General features: G+C 38.9%; 1 protein-coding gene across 1 annotated transcript in view; it reads left to right on the forward strand.

Moving 5' to 3' along the window:
* PDXK (pyridoxal kinase) overlaps window positions 1-24227 on the forward strand; it is a 47587-nt gene that overhangs the window by 13861 nt on the left and 9499 nt on the right. The window contains exons 2-10 of the mRNA XM_085209287.1: window positions 4096-4150; window positions 10589-10693; window positions 14327-14410; window positions 15776-15822; window positions 17875-17960; window positions 18794-18839; window positions 21431-21542; window positions 22867-23003; window positions 23527-23593. Coding sequence (XP_085065413.1) covers window positions 4096-4150; window positions 10589-10693; window positions 14327-14410; window positions 15776-15822; window positions 17875-17960; window positions 18794-18839; window positions 21431-21542; window positions 22867-23003; window positions 23527-23593 — 739 coding nt within the window. The remainder of the gene's footprint in view (window positions 1-4095; window positions 4151-10588; window positions 10694-14326; window positions 14411-15775; window positions 15823-17874; window positions 17961-18793; window positions 18840-21430; window positions 21543-22866; window positions 23004-23526; window positions 23594-24227) is intronic.

Below are 24227 nucleotides of genomic sequence, written 5' to 3' on the forward strand. Positions count from 1 at the left end.
GATTTTCAGCTCTAGATAAGGCTGGTAATGTTGCAAAACAAATTGTATGTAGAGTCAGCTACAGTAACAGCTCTTAGCATTTCTTAAAAGCATCTCTCAGAGTAAATAAAATTATTAAATGAGTATTTAAATTAGTCTTTACTCCGTGGCAAAGCTGATCTTGGAAGCTGACAGTTTTCTGTCTCAAGTGGTATTAACAATCATATAGCAAATAGGATTAGGAGCTTAAAATGGTTGCTTTTATTTGTCTTTAAACTGTCGGTACAGAATGTGGATAATACAAATAGAAAATAAAGTTTAGCAATCATTAAAACAGAATTTAAGATGCTGCATTTGCTTCAGAATCTTTTTCTATTGTTAAAGTCATGATTTTCTGTAATGTAGCTTTCCTTATCTTCTGTTTTGACAGTTCTCCCTTACACAAGAGACACAACTTTGACCTCTTGAAAGAAACGTGGATTTGTGGTCTTTCAGTTCTCATGGTCTCGGTTACTTGTTCTTGGCAGTGAAGGACTGGCATGTTTCAGTGTGTGTATGACTGAAATGTTTTCTGACAGAGAAAGGAAGGCAGAAGGTACAATTCAAACAAAGCTCTAACTCCTAACTCACCAAGAAATGCATAAATGTCAGCACATCCAAAAGATAATGAGAAAGAGTTCAGCCTCATTTGATCTCATGCGTAATGTTGGAGTACGTGTTTCATGGCAACTGTTTCTTCTAATGCACTCTACTCCAGTGTGTGTATTTTGAGTTAATCTTCCAGATTTTTTCCTGAAATCTGTCATACGGATCTGCCAGCCGTGCCTTCCAAATGCAAAACTCCTCTATTTTTGGTGTTTAGTGATTTATTTTTAGAAATGCAATAGTTCTGCCTCCTTTGGTGAAGATACTAAGAAGCTGTTGAAATTGCCCATTTTCTTCTGAGGCTTCTGTGTGACGTGATACGGGCCACGTTAGTTAGGGTCTTAAGAAGAATGCTGTTTGACACGTGCTTAGTCTGAGATGAAGTCAGTTATCTTCTTCCCTTGAAGTGCACTTATCATCCTTACCCAAACAGGCTTTGGGTTTAGATTCGCTCAGGATTTGCGGCTCTGTGGGCAAACGATATTTATGCAGACTGACAGCAGGAGGAGGGGATGGGAAGAGGAAGTGATCTCTGCTGGAGGGCCTGCAAGAGACCAGGTTGTCTGAAAACAGAGATAAAGATGTGCGTCTCTGGCAACTGCAGCCTGGACACTTGCAAAGTGTCTGCTGTCATCTGTGTTAGGACCATGAGGATAGTCAGAGGGCTGGAGCACCTCTCTTACAAAGACAGGTGGAGGGAGCTGGGCTTGTTCAGCCTGGGGAGTTGAGGGTTTTGGGGAGGCCTCATTGTGGCCTTCTTGTACTTGAAAGAAGCTTACGAAAGGAGGGAGACCAACTTTTTACATGAACAGATAGTGATAAAACAAGGGGATTTTTCACTGAGAAGGTGGTAAGATGCTTACACAGCTGCCCAGAGAAGCTGTGGTGCCCCATCTCTAGAGGTGCTTAGGGCCAGGTTGGATGGGGCCCTGGGCAGCCTGAGTTGGAGGGAGGCAGCCCTGCACACATCAGGGGTTGGGATGAGATGGTCCCAACCATCTTCACTCGAAGCCATTCTGTGGTTCTATGATTTCTAAAACCTGAGGCAGGACCATTACCTCGGGACCCTTATTACAGGGGAAAATGGGAAGCAATAGCAGGTGTGGACTACTTACAAGCTAGTATATAGAGAAGCAATAAATTAAGTATTATTGTGCATTTCTTAGTACATTCATTCATTGCTCTAATCGAATAGTACCTGAAGATGTTGGTTCAGATGTAGCCTAAATGAACATGGGGGGGATTTCCTTCAGTTTATGTACACTGAGGTGAGAGGAACATATGCATGAGTACACACACAGAGAAAAGTGACAGTTCTAAGGCCCAAAAGTTGGGTTGGTTTGAGAATGCAAGACTGATATGCAAAAAATTCAGGAAGCAGCGGGAACATGATGTGTCAGTGGGTGTGAGTTGAAACCATCAGTATCTCAGTAAAGGCATTTGTCACTCTGATGGAAGTGGCCAAGTGACACGTGTGGCTTCTGCTGTATTTATCAGGCCAAACATAGAGACAACTGCACTCTTCAGTGAACCATGATAAACCATTACCAACTTGAATTTGTTCCCTGCTGACTGAACACTGCAGAACTATTGTGTGGATCTGCCTTTGAAGTTATCTGCCATCCAACCTATGGGTTAGTAAATCATAGAATGGCTTAGGCTGGAGGGGACCTTAAGATTGTCTAGTTTCAGTTCCCCCATAAATCTCAGTAAGTCTGCTCTAAAGTGCCAGATGTTAAGTACTTGGAGATGTGTGATGTAAGTATTGTGTGGGAATGGATTAATTTGCAGTTATTGCCAAGATGATGGAAGGCAATTAGAACTTCTTAGGCCTGTTCTTTACAGGGAGAATTGAACATGGGATGACGTTTGTAGAGGCAGTTCTCTCATTCATGTCTTTGAAGAGCATGTGCAGACATCAGGGTTAAGGTCCTAACTATATTGCCATGTTCTCATACTGTTAATTTCTCTGTGCTTAGAAATAAATCCACCAAGAGAAACAAGGAACTGGAGAAGAGTAGAAGCAGAGGAGAGTTTTAACTTGATCGGGCCACAAGCCAACACTGTGCCTATCATTAATGCAAGATTACTTAGTTGTTTAGTTAAGAACGAACAGAAACCTCGATTAAATACTGGAATAGGGGACTTACTGTGTGAAGACCTGCATATTCTCTGAGCTGTAGTGTGGTAGAAATGCGGTGCCTGCAGGCAAAAGGAACTCTTCATGGCAGCACGTACCTCTATCTCTGTATAATGGTGCAGGGTTTGAAAGAAAAGGTTGTTACTTAATGGCTTTACGTGAGGAAGAAAGTACAAGCGCTAAGGAAATCTCCTCTCTGGTACAATCCACCCAGAGATTTTTAATGCATGTGAAGGAGTTGCCTTTGAGATGAAAAGGGAGAAATGTGCTGCGGAGTGAAAAAAACGTGACTGGCAAAAGCCTCCTCCATTCACTCCCCCTCCTCAGCAAATTGCCTGAAAATGGATCATAAACAGCACGGCGTCATTACTATTATCTCCTGCTATGACTCACTGAGCTGTATATAGCAGCTCTTCTTTTGAGGAGAATTCTTACTCAGAGCAAGTAGGCTGTGCAAGCAAATACAAAATGTCAGACTGTTATGTCACTGCTGCATTAGAATGTCTCTCATTGCAGATAACAGTGTCTAAAAATGGCTTCATAGGGAGTAGTCCCTATCTCTATTAAACAGGTATTGTCAGGTTAATAATCCTCATTAGTTTTTTCCTGATTTGGCACTCCTATTTTCATGATTTTTTGTCTCTTTTTGAGCAACAGGAATGCATTTCTTAATTGCACTAGCCAAATTACTTCAGAATTTGACTTGCTGGTAATGCAAGGTAGCAGATGGGTTTGGTGTGTGCCTTCTTTTTAGTTTGTCTTTTTGAAAGCTTGTTCCCTTTGATTGCCTAATTATTCTCCAAATTAATTATCTGGGATTTCTTTCAATTCTTTTAGAGCCTGTTTGTAAAATCCAAGTGTGTATCATCATGTTGATCCGTTGATTTTTTTCATCCTCCTTTTAGAAAGGTTGGCTTTCTGAAATACACACAGCATCCTCCCTCCATATTTTGCATTCTCTTAGTACCTTGAAATTCAGACTGCTTTTCTTAGCAAGGAAGACTAGCCAAGGCTTTCCTCACAGCTACCACAATTGGTGCTGATTGGGAAAACTTCTCTGTCCTTATCCCCAGATGAACTCTTGCCTGAGGATTCAGAGCTCTGTTTTGCTGATGTTGGTGCCAATGTCAGTCTTTTTCCATATCCTCTTGTGCACCAAATTACTGCATTGTTTATGTTGCGTGTGTGTTGACTCAGCTTTGACTTTGAGACAGCAGTAAAAGATTTTAAAATATGCGCTAGGAAATAAGAATTCTGCCCTGTATTTTGTGGTATTGGTAACGTTGACAAAGCTATATCAGTAAAAGAAATACTCGTATGTTTTCTTACAGGTTTTGGGATTCGAAGTTGACACAGTGAATTCTGTCCAGTTTTCAAACCACACAGGTAAAAAATTTATGTGCATCTTAAGACACTGCTCCTCAGGGATTTCAGCTGTACTCAATATGTGTGTCAGCTCAGCAAGTAACTGTGGAAAGGAATTATGTTTTATGGTTTCACTCCTGTTTTCAGGATATTGGACATAATTATAATTTTTGAGTCTATCAGAAATCCATGGATTTGGGATTAGAACATGATACAACACAGGGATGTTCAGCTCCAGGCAGCTTTTAGAAGTTTATAGGATGTTCCTATCATTTAAAAGCTTCAGTGGCAGTAGAGAAAAAGCACAAAAGTAGTAATAATTAAACAAGGACTGTGGGATCTCTCATGGCTCAGGCAAAATGCTATTTATTCTGCTTGTAACCTTTGGTACAGTACAAAGGTGTGCTTATGTTTATGTTTTAACAGAGGTTTTGATGCGACTTTAATGTATTTAGTTTGGAATTTAGCGATGTTTGTTTGTTTGTTTCATTTTTAATACCTGGGTAAAACTGTTATAATCTTCCAGAAATCAAGCAATTTTTGCATCTGAAATAATAACGAGATGCTCAGAATGGATCGATGTTTGTCTTGTCATTTCTGGGTTTTCGGTGTTAAGAATAAATCAATTTTATATGATGTTAAAAGAGTTTTAAAGAACTTTTATTAGACCATAAACTAAATGTGTCTGAAGGTAGGCAAGTTATGTTACCAATAAAATGATCAGATTCTTGAAGCAGAATGTTTCTGAGATCACAGTTCTTTAAAATATTTAGAACTCATCACAGGGGTTGGAAGGGACCTCAGGAAATGATCGAGTCCAACCCCCTGCTAAAGCAGGTACCCTACAATATACAGATAGGCATCCAGACAGACCTTGTATATCTCCATAGAAAGAGACCCCACAGCCTCACTGGGCAGCCCGTTCCAGTATTGTGTCTTCTGGTAGTCAGGAATCATATTCTCCATTTTTTTTTTTTCCCCTTAATCTTGATTGCCTTGGTAAATGTATTTAAAAACCCTCAAAGATTGGTGTGCAGTCTCCTGACTTCAGCAAACTGCTGTCGGAAAGAAAATCAGAATATGGTAGCACTAGTGAAGAGTAAATAAAAGAAGTTTGTATCTTGAAGTGTTGGTCATTTGGCTGAAAAAGGAAGGAGTGGAGAAGATAGGAAGGGGCACATTCCCTTATATGATGAGTCTAGTTTTCTGACAATAGTTCTCCTACTGGAACCTTTCCAACCTTTCTGAAATTGAAGGATAGATTCTAAGCCTAGTTTTGCAAAGCCAGAAGGCATAGAACTTCCCCTTCAAGAGAGAAAATAGAGCTGTGTTCTCATGTAGAGACTTCAGCAGTTCATTTGTGCATGACAGCACACAAGTTAATGTACGTGAGGTCTGTGCTATGCTGGGATTACTGAACATGAAGTGCAGTATTGGGCTATGGCTTGTGTCTGGAACAGTGCCACAATACACAGTGTATAATCATGTGCTGGATGAACTGGGAAGAAAACCATTGATTTTTCTTATGAGAACAACATCTTATTAGAAACTTTGCTGCAGTCAAGATTAAACTTCTCCTTCAAAGACTAGCTGTGAACATAGTTTCTAAAAGAATGTGACGTGCTGGAGTGGGTACAGGTAGCAAAGTATGTGATGTGGCAGTTTAAAACAGTGAATTTTCTTTCACATCTCCATCTTTAAGCTTAATCTTGTCAGTAAAAGATAAAACCCAGGGAGAATTCATGACTAACTTTCTTTAGTGAACCATTATTCCTTTAATAAATGATTAGGATAACACAGACCTTCTGTTTCTGCTGAGTCCTGCTCGGAGAATTCAGCTTTCTTTAGTCTCTGGTAATCCTGAGATTTGGAAAACATGTTTTAAATCAGCCCCACTGGAGAACAGTGTCGTGTTGCTCCGTGAGGCAATGTTATGCTATGATTGGAGTGACTCACCCTTGAATGCCATCGTGCTTTGTGTGGAAATAAAAGAATCTGTCATGCAACCTACATTGATTTTGGGCTTTTATTCCTTATTACTTTACTGTGTGCAAAAGCATCTACATGTCTAAGGTACAAAATTAAAAATCTAGTCTTGTCTTATTTTGATTATCAGTATGCTTTGAGGCGCACTTTTAATTTTTCCATGATTTGTGGTTTTGTTTTTAATTGGCAACTTAATGGTAAGCACGCATTGTGCTTGCTCTGCCACCCAGATTCTACCTTTTAAGCTGTTCCAGAAAAAATAGTCTGGCTTTGGTGTTGTGTGTTTTTCTTTTTTTTTTTTTTCCTTTCTAAAGCAAAGCACTTCTGACTTCTGCTTAGGGGGTTGTGTGGGCAGCTGGGTTGACTGGTAGTTCTGATATATGAGAAATTATAATTATTTCTTGTCGATGTGATTCTTCACAGTCTGCTACCTATATACAGTCATTCACAACTACAGAGCGTGGGACAAAAAGAAATAATCCCCACTTGTGCCTAACAGTGGCAATATTTTACTCCCACACTGAGCAGCTGTAAATAATGCTCCAGTTCTGTCCAGTGGAGAACTTAGAACTGCATTTCTGATTGAAGCCTTCCTTATAGCTGAAGATTAAGTAATGCTTTTAGGTCAGATTGTCTGCAGTGTTTACATGTGAATTTTTTTGCACAGCTGAGACCAGACTGCTTGTCCATCACATGTCCTAAATACCTGATCTTTCTTCCTTTTCCTCATGTGAAATACTTGCTTATTCACAAGTATCACAGAATCATGGAATCGTGGGGGTTGGAAGGGACCTCAAGATATCATTGAGTCCAACCTGCTGCTAGAGCAGGTTCCCTGCAATATGTCACACAGATAAATGTCCAGATGAGTCCTGAATATCTCCATAGAGATATAGTATCCACAACCTTCCTGGGCAGCTTGTTCCAGTGCTCCATCATTCTTACTGTAAACAAGTTCTTCTGCATGTTAGTATGGAACTCCCTATGTTCAAGTTTTAGGCCATTACTCCTTGTCCTATCGCTGCATTCCACCAAGAAGAGCCTGGCCTCATCCATTTGCCTCCCACCTCCCTTTGGATATCTAAAAACATTTATCAGATCTCCTCTCAGTCACCTTTTCCCCAGGCTGAGCAGACTCAGGTCACTCAGCTTTTCCTCACACAGGAGATGCTTTAGGCCCTTTATCATCTTTGCATTCCTCCACTGGACTCTACTAGGAGATCTGTCTTTTTTGAACTGCGGAGCCCACAACTGGACACTCGGAACATTATTCCAGGGATAAACAGAGGAAGCTCAAACCTCAGAACAGAATGTTTCTTGTTGGAAATAAAGAAATCTTACATGCCTTGCTATGCTTAAATGGTGACTTTGTTTTTGTTCTGTTTTTCTTCTGATGTGCCTGGGGTTTTTAGTCTTTTTCTCTTCATTCTTGGAAGTAATTGAGAAGCTTATAAATGCATTCCAAGGGAAAGAAAAATGTACCAGTGGAGGAAGGTTAAAAAGAAAAACACATAAATTCCTCTTGAGTGTTTTGGTGTACTACTAGCAGGTGAACAAAGAATTTCCCAGGAGAATAGTGGACAGGTTCATCTTTTTAGAGGAATGAGAGGCAAGAAGCATCATATCTCACATGATTTTTATTCCCTTGCCTACTTAGAATATATATGTAACATTTAACTGCAATAAAAGGCTATAATATAGTTAAGTAGAAGGGTTTACAGATGCTTTATAGTTTGTGTTCAACTATGTGTTTAAGTCTTTTTATTAATCCAGGAGACTAATGCAGTCAGCTTGAGCTAAGTGGAGCTTTGGGAAGCAGTATCGTGACTGGCAGCGTTCCTCTGCTTGCTTAGTCTGGCACTGAGTGGAATTATTCAGTGATTTTGTAACTGAAAGAAGAAAGATCCATCTTTCTTCCTTTTTAGAAGGCACAAGCCAAAATCTGAAACTAACATCCAAGATGTAGGATACATTTATTAATCTTTCTACTGTGCGTAGCCACCATTGGAATTTGCAAATGGGACCAAGTTTTTTTTTGCCAAGTACAAACTTGGAACTCATTATTAAGTTTTCTTGGCTGTGATTTTTGTACAGTGTGTGCAGATAACCAGATACTGTGAGACTGAGCTTTTGTGTTGCTGAGTCCCACTCTGATATGATTGCAGAGGGAGAGTCTTTAGTAAGTGGCAGTAAAAAGAAGACTTAAGTTTTTCTCTTCCTGTTTCCCAGTATCCATATGTAGTGGTATAGGTATGGGAATCATGTTTCTAGGATGCTGATTTACCTTTAGGTCTTGCCGCAGTGCAACTCTGGACCTTCAGTGCACTCATTGCTTGACGGGTATTCACATCCAGCCAAGAAATACAGTGGTTCCTCTTTATTGTCCTTAATTCTGGTGGTTTTCCACAAAGCCTTTACATGTTCAGGCTTGCTCTTATCATTCCTTGCTATTTGCAGCTGCACAGTGTATTTCTGACCTCCCAGTATCTGTCTGGATTCTTACTAGAGCTTAGCCATTCTTTTCCAGTTTCACATCAGTTCCCTTCATCTTCCTGGGACCCCAGGGTCCTTTTTAAGCAACAGTAACTGCCTTTTTCTTCTGTCTCTCTACAGATGCAGCTATTTGGCTGGAAAGTAAGATAAAGGCAGGGTCATGGGTTTATGCACTTAATTTGTTACGTTATATGAAGATACCCTGGGGAAAGGGCTCAGGGTGGTTTCCATGTCACCATCGGCATTGATTTTATTTCTTCTCACTCAAACATAGTTCAGCTCCCAGTGGAATCCGAGTTCCATGCAGAACCAGTGAAGGCATTGCCTGATTTCTTTTAAGGAGCTGTGGCTTCCTTTAGCTCTTCCCTAGAGGAGGGTGTTCTCCTCACATGCCTGGTGAATTAGTATGTTAGGAGGAATGAACTGAGCTTCTCCAGTGAATTCTGGACATAGTGGAATACAAACGCATTGTGTTCCTGTCCAAACTGGCTTTGGAGTGCCAATAGAAATACAGACTGGGGGAAAAAGCAGAGGTTAGGTTATGTCTCTCTAAAACTGTGTTGTGGCAGAACAAGCAGTTGTATAAATGGTGAGTAAGCCAAGTGCTTGAGACAGGTGTAGCCAAGAGTTCCTTTTATACTTGCAGCTAGAGGCATGCCTAGGAGTGAGATGTTGTCACAGTATCTCTGTTTGCTGGAGTGAAACTACTGTCCTGACGTGTGGGAATCTCCTGCTTAGCCCGTTTCTTTGCAAAGACTTTTAAAATCCATTTACTAAGGAGAAAATCCTAGAACTGCTGCAATCGGTCCCTTCGCCAGCTGGCATAGAGTCATGGTTTAGGAACCAGGCCTTCATGAGATGAGGAGAGCAAAATGATCCATCTGCTCACCCTGCTGTGGGTGTTTTTGCATTTATAAGAAAGGAAACTGAAAAATGTGTTTATCCTAGTCTCTGGGCACCTTTTAGCAATTACTTTAATAACACAGTTTAGAGCGATAGTCAAAGCCAAGAGTTTTTATCACAGAACTTTCCAAATCCAAGAGCAGGAATTAAGACGAAATACCATTTTCTCTTCACAGGGGTGGTGTGGAAGAAGATACTAGTGTAACATTTCACTTTTCCTAATCTCAATAAAAATAAAAGCTTTTTAAACAAACCCTGATCTTAACAAAGATTGGAAGTGTTCTCTTTTTCACTTCTCAGCCAAAAATACCTGCTTATAATTCCTAGGGATCATTCAAGGATAAGGATATTGTTCTGGTTTTTGGTGTCTTTCTAATACTCTTTTGCCTCCTCCAGCACCTTCAACATTAGAGTTGTCCTCTTTTCAGAATGCACTGTGAGATAAAATTACATGTTTAAAGAACATTCCGTGACATTATTCTGCTGTGGTCACTCTATGCAGTGTATGCAGCCAATGAAAGCTGCATCTGACTACAAGTGTGAAAGTTCTGCAAGCCTGCAGAGAGGTCTTCAGATAGACCTACAAGCCTATTTTCTTCTGGGTGAAATCTAGGCTCTGCCTAGTGCAAAGTTCATGGCTAGCAATTAAAGGTCATCCTGCTGTCTTTGTTATTTTTTTGGTTTTTTTTTTGTACTAATATGAAATAATAAAAATAGATTCCACTGATAGCCTCCCCATAATGAGGTCTAAAACATGTCTATCCCCCTCACAACAGGAAAGGAATAGTTATATAGGCTCCATGAGGAAACATAGGTGAGCTTATGTGTGCTCTACTCATTTCATTGATGAATGGGCAATCTTAATTTCCATAGTAGTGTCACTAGTTCCTCTGGGAAACAGTGGTGTTTGAGAATGGAGAAATTCTGCTGACAGCAGCCTTCATTCAACAGTAGTGCATTAGAGAAAGAAAAGCCTTTTGCTGGTGATGTCTGATACTGTCCCTCCAAGTGTTTGAAGTCTGTGATCCTGATTAGGATATCTTGCTTTTGTAAAATTACCTGTCTTTTCTTTTGCAGGTTATGCCCACTGGAAGGGTCAGGTGTTAAATTCTGATGAACTTCATGAACTGTATGAAGGACTTAAGCTGAACAAGGTCAACCAATATGATTATGTACTCACAGGTAAAAATAACTTGTTTTTTTTGTTTGTTTTTGGTTTTTTTTTTTTTTTTTTGGAGTTCACATGAAATGTAAATGAGCATAGAGATATCAATATGATAGGAAAAGGTATTTCACCAGAGGTGTAATGACAGAAGGATCGGTACAATAGAAAGGTGCTATAAGGGAAGAAGATTGCTTACCCATATTGGAAGATTCCAGGTTTGTAAAGGAAAGCTCCACCAAAGGGAGATCTCCAGAAGGAGATCCTTCTCTAGTGGCAGCCAGCCCTTAAATGGGCTAAGAGAGGTGCAGCTGAGTCCCACCCCTTTTGGTCACAGAGCTGAATTGCCTTCACCTGTGCTCTCGGGCTGACCCAGTCCTTTCCCCAGGTGATGAATCAGTGGTTCAGGACGTGATTCAACAGTTTCCATACATAATGCATATCCCTCCTTATTCCAATCCATGAAGTTACATATTTCTCCTTAGACTCCTATAATTCCAGTTGTATATTGTAGTCATAACTGCTTATGCTATTTAGTTTGAAACAGTGATTTGAATGGGTTAATTGATCCTCTTGTGTAGCTTACAGACTTGTACAGGCGAGTCGTGTACAGACTTAGTCATTCATTCACAAAATATTAACTCCAAAAAAAAAAAAAAAGAATGTCAGTATTATTTTTAAGTTCATCCTGAAGATTCTTTCTATTAAATTCTCATTAGTAGCTCTCTACTGTACAGTCACATAACTTTTATATGTAGTTATCTGTCCATGTTTTATCTACCTGATTTTCAAAAGGTTGTGTTTTCGATACAGATTTTGTATTCTAGTCTGTTGTATTTCTTGATATTTTGTTCTTGTAGGTCCTTTCATTTTCTCCAAGTAGATGCAGTTCTGTGGGGCATAATTTTATGCACCACTATGTGGAAAGTGTTCATAAATACTGCAAAGGGAACTTCATGTATAATGCTTTATAAAAACAGATTATAAGAGCATTTTTAATTACGAACTGCTTCTCATCCAATTCCTGTTTCTTCAGAGTAGAGTACTGATGGGGTTTCACCTCAGTGAGAGGTATGCATCTGGTTTAGATTACAGTATCATTTTTTATTGCAGTGAGCAGCCACTTTTTAAAGGTAAATAGAATTAAATTGCCTGATTTAATTAACTTCACAGCTTCCTCATGTAGGAAGGTGCTTTCTTTGTACACAAGGAAAACTGGAGACTTTAACTGAATGGATTTAACCCCAGAGCAGACATACTGGATTGAAGGATATGGTATATCTTAAAAGCTACTTTTCCTTCCATTTCAGGAAATCTTTCCAAATTAAAGGGGACTAAATAGATAATAGACTGAGTTAAATTTAAGAAATCAATTTCAGCATAAATGGGTTAATTAAGATTGAAAAATAAAAGAACATCCTTTCTATCATAGAATCATAGAATTGCTCAGGTTGAAAGACCTTAAAGATCATCGAGTCCAACCACAACCTAACCATACTACCCTAACTCTAACAACCTCCACTAAATCACGTCCCTGAGCACCACATCCAAATGGTTTTTAAACACATCCAGGGATGGTGACTCAACCACCTCCCTGCGGAGCCTATTCCACTGCTTAACAACCCTTTCTGTAAAGAAGGTTTTCCTGATATCCAACCTAAACTTACCCTGGAGCAACTTGAGGCCATTTTCCCTCGTCCTGTCACCAGTGAGAAGAGACCAACCCCGCTCTCGCTGTAAGCACCTTCCAGGTATTGGAAGAGAGCAATGAGGTCTCCCCTCAGCCTCCTCTTCCCGAGATGAAACAGCTCCAGTTCCTTCAGTCTCTCCTCATAGGGCATATTCTCTAAGCCCTTCACAAGCCTTATTGCCCTTCTTTGGACCTGCTCCAGCACCTCTTTCCTTGAAAGAAGACACACAGAGGACATTTCCCAGAAGAGCCAATTGTATTGCAGGAGTTTTCAGGAAATGTTAGTAGGCAACAAACAGTGTTTGAGATGTTTGGTTGTTTTTTGCTGAGGTGTTCCTTTTTTATTTTACTTTTCACTCTTGAAAATTGCCCCAACTCCTTTTCTTTTAGTGTCTTCTACTGGCAAAAATGTAGCAGATCAGAAATCTTCACCTATAGAGGACATTTTGAAGAAAAACTATTAAAATGCCTTTTAAAATATGATAGGTGTATAGATAGATAGGTTTGTGGTTTGTACAAGTTTGTTTAAAACTCCTGTTCAGTGTATTTCAGTGTAGACAATGAGAAGTGGGTGAAAATGGCACTCGCTTCCTATGATCTCATCTGTTTTAGTGTTCAGTTGATTTGTAGCTGACCTTAAAAATCTGGCTTTCTTCATCCAGGGTCAAAAGATTTTTCTCTTCAGAGACAGCGATTCACTGTGTTGCATAGCCATAGCTTGCTACCTCAGATGACCTGGAAATGATTTATCAAACAAATTGATTTATCAGTAGGTAGCATTTGACTGTAACTGCATGTCTGATTACTATAGATATCATAGCTGAAATGGAAATGATTCTCTTTAGTCTGATTCTATAAAATGACACTTCATTAGCTTTTGTGATTGTCACTTACTTGTGGATCTTCATCTCTTTGTTTCATTTGCAGTAAAGCATTCAAGGTGCCAGATAAACACGGATTCGCTGTAGTGCTTCTGAAATGCCTCTATCACCAATGTTTACTTTGTTTTTTATTAAGTCAGTCTAACATGACAGCCCATTTTAAAACAAAATCTTTCCTTGTCTTTTTTTTTTTTTTTCTCTGACTATCATTAATATGGACAGAGCATTTTGCCTCAAAATCTTGGAATTTTCTTCCATTTCTTCTCAGTGTGTAAAAATTGGAACAATTTTACAACTTAAAAAAAAAAATCTCTAAAAATACGTTTTACTGGATGAGCATTTCCAAGCTCCACTACCTTGCCAGAATAATGTTACTCCATGAACTAATGTAAATGAAAATGAAATTACTAATTAATACATGTTATAAATAAAATGAATATATAAAATAAACACAATAGTAAATATATAAATGAAGAAACAGGTATTACAAATTAATAACTATATGAATGTTGTAGTGCTACCATTGTTATTAGGACCTTGAGATGTAATAAAATTATTTTACAACTTATTTCATTGCTAAGCCTAAAATTAGGAATTTTACTGGTATATTGGCCGTTGCTCTGATATGGTCAAGATTAACTCTCCATTCAATTAATATGCTGGAAGAAAAAAATTTGCACTGTTTCTAACCAGAATATGAGAAAAGTATATGGAACTTAGAATATTTTGTTTGGTTACCATGTATGAAATATTGCTGGCTCAAACTGGTGTTTTAAAGAGAAGGACTTTTTTTTTTCTTTTGTCCAAACTGTTTTGTACATATTTCCAAGCATTTTGAATTCATATGAGCACTAAATGTATAATGCATATAGCAAATGAATTTCTGAATTGTATTTCTAGGTGAGTAGAGAGTGCCTTGATTTGTCTTCCACCTGTTATTTCTGAATAAAATACTAAAAAATGCCATTTTTTGTTATGCATTGACCCCCCCATCCCCTCCCCCAAAAAAACTTTCCTGAAAATCTACTTCAAAAGTATCTTTTTTTTGTTTTTTTTTTTTTTGTTTTTTTTTTTTCCCTAAGGATATACAAGAGATACATCGTTTCTTGCAATGGTGGTGGATATCGTGCAAGAGTTGAAGCAACAGAATTCTAACCTAGTATATGGTAAGGATGTGAGTTATAATTCTTTCTGCTTCTTTGTTCTATGTGCCCATTATTTTCATATTTTGGGATGAAAATGTCATTCTGATGTAACCCAGTATTTTGGCCATCTTGCTCTGATCTGGCTGGGACCAGCTCAGACTCCAGTGAAGTTTCATTTCAGCATTGCTGAAAATTGATTTAATTTTTGTGATATTATGCCTTTCAGTATGTTTCATATGTTATGAAATGTCCAAAGAAAAGCATGTATTAAGGAGTAACTGTATGAAAGGAAGTTTTGTGAAATCCCAGCTGGCTGTTGCTGTTTGTATTCATAAGCATAGGCTGGGAGCACAAATGGCTGAAGTCTGTTCTTGATTTCCAGGTCAGTCAAAAGTAGGATAGACTCTCCCACATTGCCGTGATTTGGTTTCTTGCTACATCCCACAGGTATATTAATGTGCCTTATAAGCTTAATAATTTAGCTTAAGCTCTGAGGCATGTTTAACTCTGGTCCCCTCTGCTAAGATTACCTGGGAATGCTTGAAGAGCAACAGACCTGTGAGAAGAGATTCCTTGAGTGTTTCAGTATGAAACTCAACCAGCATGGGCTTGAATTGAGCAAAGAATTCACAATAACACGGCAAAGTCAGTGGGATTTACTAGGATAAAGAACTGGGAATGATAGCTGAACCATCTTCAGGTTCAACCAACCGTGTTGTCAGGCATCTACAATGGTTAACAGGGTTTGCAGGGCACCATACTGATGGCAGATTTAGAGTTAACAAAGTACAGTTCTTGTTCTGAAGGTGTAGTGAAGAGATCTCCATGAACTTGATTTGCAGTATTGTGAAAGCTAAAAGCTATATTGAGGTATGAACAGAAAGAAGCACAGAATGGTGAGTAAGTGGCCAGGTGGAGAGAACTTAGCAAAACTTCTAAGACCCTTTATATTTAATAGTGGGATCATGTTGTAAGGAGAATCCGTTCAAACAAAGGACACTTGTTACTTATAGAAACTTCCTTAAATACTAATTAGACATTGATTTGATACTTTGCAATTTATTTTTTTTTTTTTATCTTGCTGAAGGCTCTCTTAATACAATTAATACTTTTTTCAAGTGCAAGGCTAGTCTGTTTCCATTCTTTCTTGGAACTGAGGACACTTAAAATACATTGTTAACATTGCTGAAGATTCAGGACAAATGCATGTTACTGATATTACATTAAATTAGAGTTTATGTCCTTTGTTCTGGATTTTCTTTTTGTTTCTTTTTAATACACGTAATTTTAATGTGTACATTTTGTGTGTATGTTGAGCAAGTATAATTTTGCACGTAAGTAAAAATAGGGCCCCATTTCTAAAACTAGATTTATCCTCTGTTACAGTGTGCGATCCAGTGATGGGAGACAAATGGAATGGAGAAGGCTCCATGGTTAGTACTTATCTTGGTATATTGCGTATTTGCGTAGAAGTTTATTAGTTTTTAAACGAAAGACTAAACCATTTTCCTCAAGTGTGGCTTTGAATCCCAGCATCAACTACATTTGTACTACAGCTACTGTATTTGCTTGAGTTTAGTATCAGGGAAGATAATGACTGCGTAGCCCTGAGACTTTTTAATTCCCTGCTGAGTACAGGTAGTCTATATACCCTGTTCAGAGGAAAATAGTCCCCTTCATCCTCTCCAGTTCTCTCATCTTCTGTCAAGATAGCAGTTCCAGCTGGTAGGCTTGCTCACGTTCTGTGACTATGTGAATTTGCATACCACCTGAGCCTAAATGAAGATGACTTATTTCATGTGAGTTGCAATGCCTGTTAGGCATTGGGCTGTTACAGTGACAGAGATGGAAAGGTTTGGTGTGCCAGTGCATTGCAAACAAGGAAACATTTCATTCTTAACATTAGCAGATTGTTTCTGTAAAAGTGGAATGTGGGAGAAGATCAGCAGTGATATTTTCTATTTTCTTCTGCCTTAGCTGGTCACACACACTGATTTTCTCTTTGTCCTTGTACCTTCTTACAGTTTACCTGCTCCTGAAAAATCACATGAAGTAACACTTAGTAATAAATTTGCCATTGATTTTTGTGGTCTCATGCTTTCATTTTATGTCTATTGCAATATTTATTGTCCTTGGCTTTGTCTAACAAGGCAGAAATATAGTAGCTGTAGATATGAATTAGCTGTAGAGTGACTTTGAAAAGCTCTTGGGAGAAGTCATAACCATGGACTTATCCATATCTTTTGGGTAGAAGACAAGATAGATGGAATAAGATGAGAAAGTTTAGCACACAACCCACCAACTCATTTCTGATGTAAAAAGTAATAAAACAATTATGTAAGAGGTCTTGATTTAGATGTGACCTAGTCTTGCATTCCTGCCTAAAATCAGGGTCCAGTGACATCATTACTTCATCAAGACAACATGAGTGAGCTCGGTCCCAAGATGATGGGTGTTCTGATATCACCTAATGGTCAATAACATAGTGAGGTTTTACCTGTCACTAATACAGCTGAAATAGGAGATGAACACATGGGTGAATCTGTATGTACGCCCTGTCCTACGTAGCTGATGTGCCTAATAGAGAAAATAAAACGTAGACAAAAGGAAAGATTAATCCTGATTTAGAAAAGGGGTGCTAATGAAGAATAGCTGCTAGTAAACAAAGAACTTTAATATAGGCTTTGTTAAATAGAGCTACAACAGGATGCAGGAAGGTGAGCTGAGGCCTGCAACTTAGCTCCTAGCTGGACTCCATTCCGTGCCAAAAGAGCTGATGCTTTTCAACTTTCTTCCAAGTCTGAAGAGCTTACAGTCTTTTAGGCTCCTGCTGCATCTGGGTATATGTCACCTGATAGAGAACCAGTCTGCCTTTGCTAATGGGCTGTATGTAGCTAAAGAAGATGGTATAGAGGTGGAACAGGAATGCAAAAGAGAGAGCATTGGCCCTCATTACTTAAAGTCACCAACGTATGTGAGTGCTTTCCCATTCCTGTGTATGAATGTATAGCATACCCTAGAAATATTGCACTGAAAAGAGGGGACAAAGTAACACAACATGAACCTTGCTTGTTCCTCAATCACTGCAGTGCAATACAACCAATGTATTGCAGTGATGCAGCAGAGAACCTCCATTCCATTGGTACAACAGCAAAGTAGTTTATTTTAGAGATATGGACAAGAAAAAGGTTTCCCATTTTTGTTCCTTATAGTGCTTTGTCATCTTGATAAGAGGGAACCCCAAAACTCTTCATCTAGACATCACTTCCTTTTAATGCAGTTTAGGTGTACTTAGTGATGGTTTCAATCACCTCCCACTGTCAGCAGCTGCAGGGTGCACAGCCGCTTTAATTCCTGCTACCTAACAGTACAGTGGGAGCTTTAAGATTACAAAGTGTCAGCATGAATGGTAGTTCAGGGAAGGAGCATGTCACTCCCATATCTGAAATAGCTGATGACATTTCATACTATTTTTTCTCCCTCAGTATGTGCCTAAGGATCTCCTCCCAGTCTATAGGGACAAAGTTGTGCCCGTTGCTGATATAATTACTCCTAACCAGTTTGAAGCTGAGTAAGTACTCAATTTCTTTTATACTCAAGTAAACCCAGAGATAAAAATGGGAGGCTGATACTCATTCTTCTATTTGTCTCAGTATAGTACTGTATGTATGTATATGTTGGGTTTTGGTTTTTAGCTGTTGCTTTAAAGTAGTGCTCTTCTTCAAACCTACTGTTCTATACTGAAACCAGGAAAAAAAAAAGGGGGGGGGGGAGATTTATTTCAGGAACACCATTATTTTATTTTCTCCAGTCTCTCATTTTACATGACTGCTTGCAGAGACTATATATCTAGGACAGGTTGAAAAAAGTACCTCTCTCCCCTCTCTTGTTCTAGCCATTCATGCAAAAAATTGTATTATATGTCATAATATAAAAACTGAAATAGTTTGACTAAAACTTCCTGATTTTGATTTAGAAATACCACCATGGCAACATCTGATGTGAAATAAGAATTTGCCTCATGTCCACCCTGTCTCTGTAACTGTGACTCTGTGGTCAGGAGATAATCTGTTATGATACATTACATGCTGTCCCCCTAAAGGGAGGGAGCAGCAATGTAGGAGATGGAGAGAAAAGGTTCGTAAAGTAATGTTAGGGTACAGAGTTTGGGTTAGAACTGATACAATCATGCTGCAGAAGCTCTGTGTATCTGTGCACGTAACTTCTAAAGACTGCAGTCTGGTACAGCAGACTGCGTAGTGAACAAATTGTTTAAGCCTGTATTGTGTAGTCTAAGCTTTCATCCTTTCAAAGAATAAACAAAGCTGTTATTGCCTGGGAGATGTGTGCTCCTTCAAGATTTCTGTTTTGTGTGCTCTTTCAAGATTTCTGTTTCATTCTCAGGTTACTTACTGGGAGGAAGATTTACACAGAAAAAGATGCTTTAGAGGTAAGTAGATAAAGGATAGGATATGCAAGATCTCAATCTTTAATTCTACCTGCAACATTTGCCACTTGTTGTTAACCTTGAAATCACTCTTTCTCTCCGTCAGTCGTTACAGCCTTGTACTGTCAGTGTGCAAAATATTCTGTGTTCTCATGTCAGACTTCTGAAGAAACTTCCTGAAAGAACTACAAATAAAGACAATGCAGTGTTAATGAGCAGGTCACTGTTTCTGCAGTGTAGGAGGGAAGCAGCAGCGTGCATGCATATCCATACTGCTGACAGTGTGGCTCCTTGTCATTGGCTGAGGTGAAAACCCCGAGGGATTCTGATCATTAGAAACCTGCATAAGTCGCTCCCTCTGCTGTCCACATGCTAGTCGTGCAGCAGCAATGCTGAGTGATAGTGATAGAGAATTTCTCATTCTCCCATTTGACACAGTTTGCTAGGAAGAGAGCTTGAAGAGGAAACTCTTGAAGAGGATTGACCAAATACAGCGTTGGCTGTTGTTCTGTTTCTTTTTTTGGAAATTGACTTGCAGGCCATGAGACCTGCATTGCAAAAGTAGTGCATAGATGAGAAAACGGATTGGGAGTGATGACCCTCAGGTAATTCCTGGTGAAAGGTGGGCAGATCTGGAATGCTGGCAGCTACTCTCATCATCCTACATTGATGATAGGTAATCTGCAAATTCACTGCATTGAGGTGTAAGGATTTACCCTTTTACACAAGTTGAATGACTTTTAAAAAGCTATAGGATATGGTGATGAAGGACAAAATAGGAATGTAGTTTTATGTTTGTTTGTTTTTAAAAAAGATCTGAGCTTTTTGTTTTGTTGACAGGTCAAGTGCTTTCATAATGGACTGATGTTATTTATTCCAGTTTGATTTTGAACTTCAAAGGAACACAAAATCTTTAAACAAACAGCAGCTGCAGAGGAACCCTGGAGAGTTGCTGGGCTCTGTCAGCCCTAATGTTTATTGTTTTTTTCCTCCAGCAATGTCATGCAGTGTCAGCTGACTACCATCTCTTCAGAGCAAAAAGCAGCTCCAAAGATCTGAGTTCTTTTTCCTTTTCAGACCAGTTTTATATTACTGCACTGTGATGGACGAGAGTGCTGAATGCTACTAGCTGCTAACTGTTAGTCATTTCTTCTATTCTCATCCTCCCAAGTGGAACCATAGTCTTCAGAACAACTCTATTGGCTGAGCACCTGTTGGTTTTTGATTTGCAGGTTACAGCAGCAAATGGTAGTTTCATTTGCTAAACAATTACAACTTTCCAACTCATGAATGCTATTCTTCTTTAAGATGGGTTTTAAAAATCTCTTGTGAAGATGGAATTAGACTTAGGAATGGAAACATTTTTAAAAAGTTGCTTGCAGGTTATTACATTTAAATGTGTCTTTCTCATTGAGCTGCATATTATATACACGTCTCTCCTTTGAAGTAATAATTCATGCTGGAATTTGTTCCCTTTGGAGATGGTAGGAGTTCTGCCATCTATTCCCAAGGTGACACGCTTTTACTGATTTCTTCAGCAAGACCAGTGGTGACGATAGAGGTTTTTTTAACAAAACATTAGGTGTAGCCTAAGTTTAATGTAGGGGAGGTTGAATCCCACAACCAGAAATAGATTAGATGCTTGTTAAATCGTAGATGAGAAGAGAAATCAAGTTTAAGGTTATTTGCAGGCTGATCATGTCAGCATATGCTGGTGAGCTCACTGCTTCTTTAAAACCCAACTGATGTCTGTGCAGAGAATTGTGACAGCTGAAGAAACTTGGAGGCTTACTAGACAAAAGACAGAGAATTTTTAAAAAGCACATATTAATCCTTACCATTCAACTGTTCATGTGTCATAGCCAGCCTGAGAGAATTTTTAGTTAAACACTTCTGGGAGAACTAATATTTTATGTATTTTATGCTAAACTCATTACTTAAAGTCATTCTTTCTTCTGTGAAATCAAAATCAGCCTTGTAACAACCAACTGTGGTGTCAGAAGTAGAGCATTAATGATTTTAAGTGAGGAATACATAGAGAGAAAAAACATCTAGAAAGGTACATAATTTACTGGTGAATATTTTGGATTTGTAACAGAATGGGAAAGGAAGATGGAGATAGGCACAGTTGTGCCTCCAACTCAGTTCTTTAAGTTGTTGTTTTTGCTAACTCCTAAAGATGTAACTAAACAATACTTCTGGGCCTGAACTTCTTACCTTTGTAGTATGTGTTTAAAGATACCAGCTCGGATGCTTATCTCTCTGTACTTGTTCTCTTCTTTTGGTAGTATGTTTTGGAAACATGATGCAGAGAAAAGTTTTGATAATAGCTGAAACAGAATGTTCTTTTCAGAGGAACATCCAAAGATAACAGAGAGATACTTGGATATTTGAACTAGTGTGTGCATTAAATATGAATGATTCCCCTATTTCAAATTAATACCTCTAATTCAAGTGAATTACTTGAGTGAAAATCATTCATTCTCTACGAAAGATGGCAAAATAATGTGCTTGTGAAAAATTGCTTTGGATAATGCAAGGTTTAGTCAACACACATTGCAGTCATTGATTCCTGCCTTTTTGCACGTGGGAAGGTAATGGATATGCTCCATGCCATGGGACCAGAGACTGTGGTGATAACCAGCTCAGACTTACAGGCACCGCTAGGAAACGACTACCTGATTGCTCTGGGAAGCTACAGGAAAAGTAAGTTACAGACTGCTTCATTAGTATGTTTGGTCTTTTTTTTTTTTAAAGTCTAGTTCAGTGCTTTCAGTCACTTTGTGAGGAAATGATTTCATCAGATCCACTTGTAGTTCAAGGAGATAATTCTCTAAGTGAACTTTTCCTTCTGTACAGTAGTACCAGGGAGCAGTAAGAAGAGGGCTGCTCAATGAGGAAAGACAGGCTGAGAGGTGGGGGTGACTATAGCATGTCTGAAGAAGGTAAGCAGAACAGAATGGTGGTGGCATACAGATCCCACTGACAGACCAGTGATCATCAAAGAAAGGTGAGACAACTTAGGTCAGAGATTGATCAGCAAATTCCAGTCAGCAATTAAGGACAGCAGGACTGGATGCAGGTACGCCTACCACACGGCTCAGGCACGGATGCTTGTGCCTCTGTGAGCATTTGTGCAGCTTCTGGGCTAGTGGGCAGAAGATATAGGAGTGGGTGTTCTATGTGAGGGTGATCAATGCTATTGAAACAAATACCCATAATAGTGGTCCTGACAAGCAGTAATGGTATAAAAGAGAACTTTTGGATGGCTTAGAGGCATTAATGAAAAGTTTAACTGTTTTGTTAACAGATTGTTCTTCCCTGATATTTGGTTGTAAAACTCCCTTCTGCTTGTTCTTTCTATTCTCTCTGTACCATCACAAAGAGTCACTGTATGTTTGGATTGTTGTAGGATGTTTCTACATGAGAAGAACAGAGTTATTGACGTGGTAGATAATCTTGGGTTTTTTGTTTGTCTTTGTGGTCTCAGTCTAGGCGCCACTTTCTGGACTGAGAAACAAACAAAAAATGTACTACTATTTCATCTAGACTTCACTAAGAATCTGTTGTTGTTTGTTAGTGTTTAGTACATGCCAATCTTGAGTAAGTTGTATAATTCCAGAGGCAATAACAATATGGCACTTGGATCAGATATTCTCTGCTGTTCCTACTCTAGAAGTTCACTAAATTCTGGTTGGGTATGCTCCACCTAGGATTCAGCAGATTCCCTTGCTCAGCATCTGAGCAAACTGCTGCTGCAGTCTAAATGAGACATTTTAGGCTCCCATTTCTGTATGAAAGTAATTGTGCTAGCTCCCTTTTCCTACAAAAGTGAAGTACATAAGTTGTAAAGGCTATCCTACTCAGCAGAGTTTTGGGACTGAACTGAAAAAGAACTTTGCAGTACTCCTTGGCATCTTTACATTCCAAACAATAGAGGAACTCAAATCTGATTATCATTTTTAAATTATAGTAAGTGCTGTTGTATTAATTGCTGAGTCTGTAACTTAACTGTGTCTCTGTGTTGCAGCTAATGCAGATGGTACCAAGATAACACAGAGAATTCGAGTCGAATCTCCCAAAGTGGATGCTGTCTTCGTTGGAACAGGAGACTTGTTTGCTGCTATGCTTTTGGCATGGACACATAAACATCCAAACAATTTGAAGGTATGGGAGAGGTTTTTCACCTGTCTGCAAGTTCAGACTTTGTTTCTTTTTTAATTAGTTTTAATCTATTATATTATTTATGGACTCTCATCTGATCAGAAATTTCTCTTGCTTCAGAGCAAAGAAAGCAGAATGTCCCTTTTCCTACAAGCTTTTAGCTTGTACAACTTCGCAAGGTCAATTTCAGTATTTTGTAGCTTTGACAAATAAGGTGCTCTGCCTCTGGAGAGTTCATTTTCACATTTATAAATACATTTTATCCTCACTTCATAATAAGCATTGACAACTGTTTATCTGTTCTGTTTCTTTCTCTTTTGTCTGTAGAGTCATTGATACAACTGTATGGTTTCTAATACTTGTATGGGTAAAGCTAAGAGAATCTAAAAAACTTTTTTTCCAAACTACCTCATTGTCACCCTGTTTGTGTCTTGCCAGTTGTTTTTGCCTGAGTAGTAGTATTAATAATATTAAACTGAGCAGCTCAAGTTTTACTACAACCTAAACGTGTTATGGTAATGTGCAGGTGGCATGTGAAAAGACTGTGTCAGCCATGCAACATGTTCTGCAGAGGACCATTAAGAGTGCAAAAGGTAATTCATTCAAACCTTGTTCTTCCTTTTCTTTATCTGGATTTGCATTGGCAGAAACATTTAGGGAGCCTTCTGGGTTTCCTGACACAGAAAAGTAGCTTTCAGTGCAGAAACTCCCAGAGAATTTAGAGAATTTATGGGATGAGAGCTAGGTAGTCTTGTCAGTGTATGTTCTTTACTGTGTCCTCCAGCCCTATTTTTGACAACACCAGACTGAAGGTGTCACTGTTCAGCTTATATTGGGACTACAGTGTGCTGACAGTGCTCGACTGCTTTGCAAAGCAGTGGCGAAAGAACTTGAGAAAATACTGAGTTTGATGTGCAGAGGAGATTCTGCTTTAAATATAGCTCACTCACTTTACTTTTTAGTGCATGTGCTTGGTACTGAGAAGGGCTTGTCAACCAGTAATAATCAGTCTGTTTGCTGTATTGGCCATGTGAAGAATCACTTTTTCAGCTTCTTTTACCTTTGAGTTCCCATGTCTATCAACTTTTAAGGAGATCCAGATGGGAACAGTGGGTTCCCAAAGCATGTCTTTGTGTCTTTCTAATTGGCAGCAGAGCTGTGTTCTTTTCTGGAGAGAGGTGCTGCAGAGCTGAGGTGCTGAGAAAATACAGTGCTGATCTGCATCTT

This window comes from Meleagris gallopavo, chromosome 1, assembly GCF_905368555.1.
Source record: "Meleagris gallopavo chromosome 1, MGAL_WU_HG_1.1, whole genome shotgun sequence".
Lineage (NCBI taxonomy): Eukaryota > Metazoa > Chordata > Aves > Galliformes > Phasianidae > Meleagris > Meleagris gallopavo.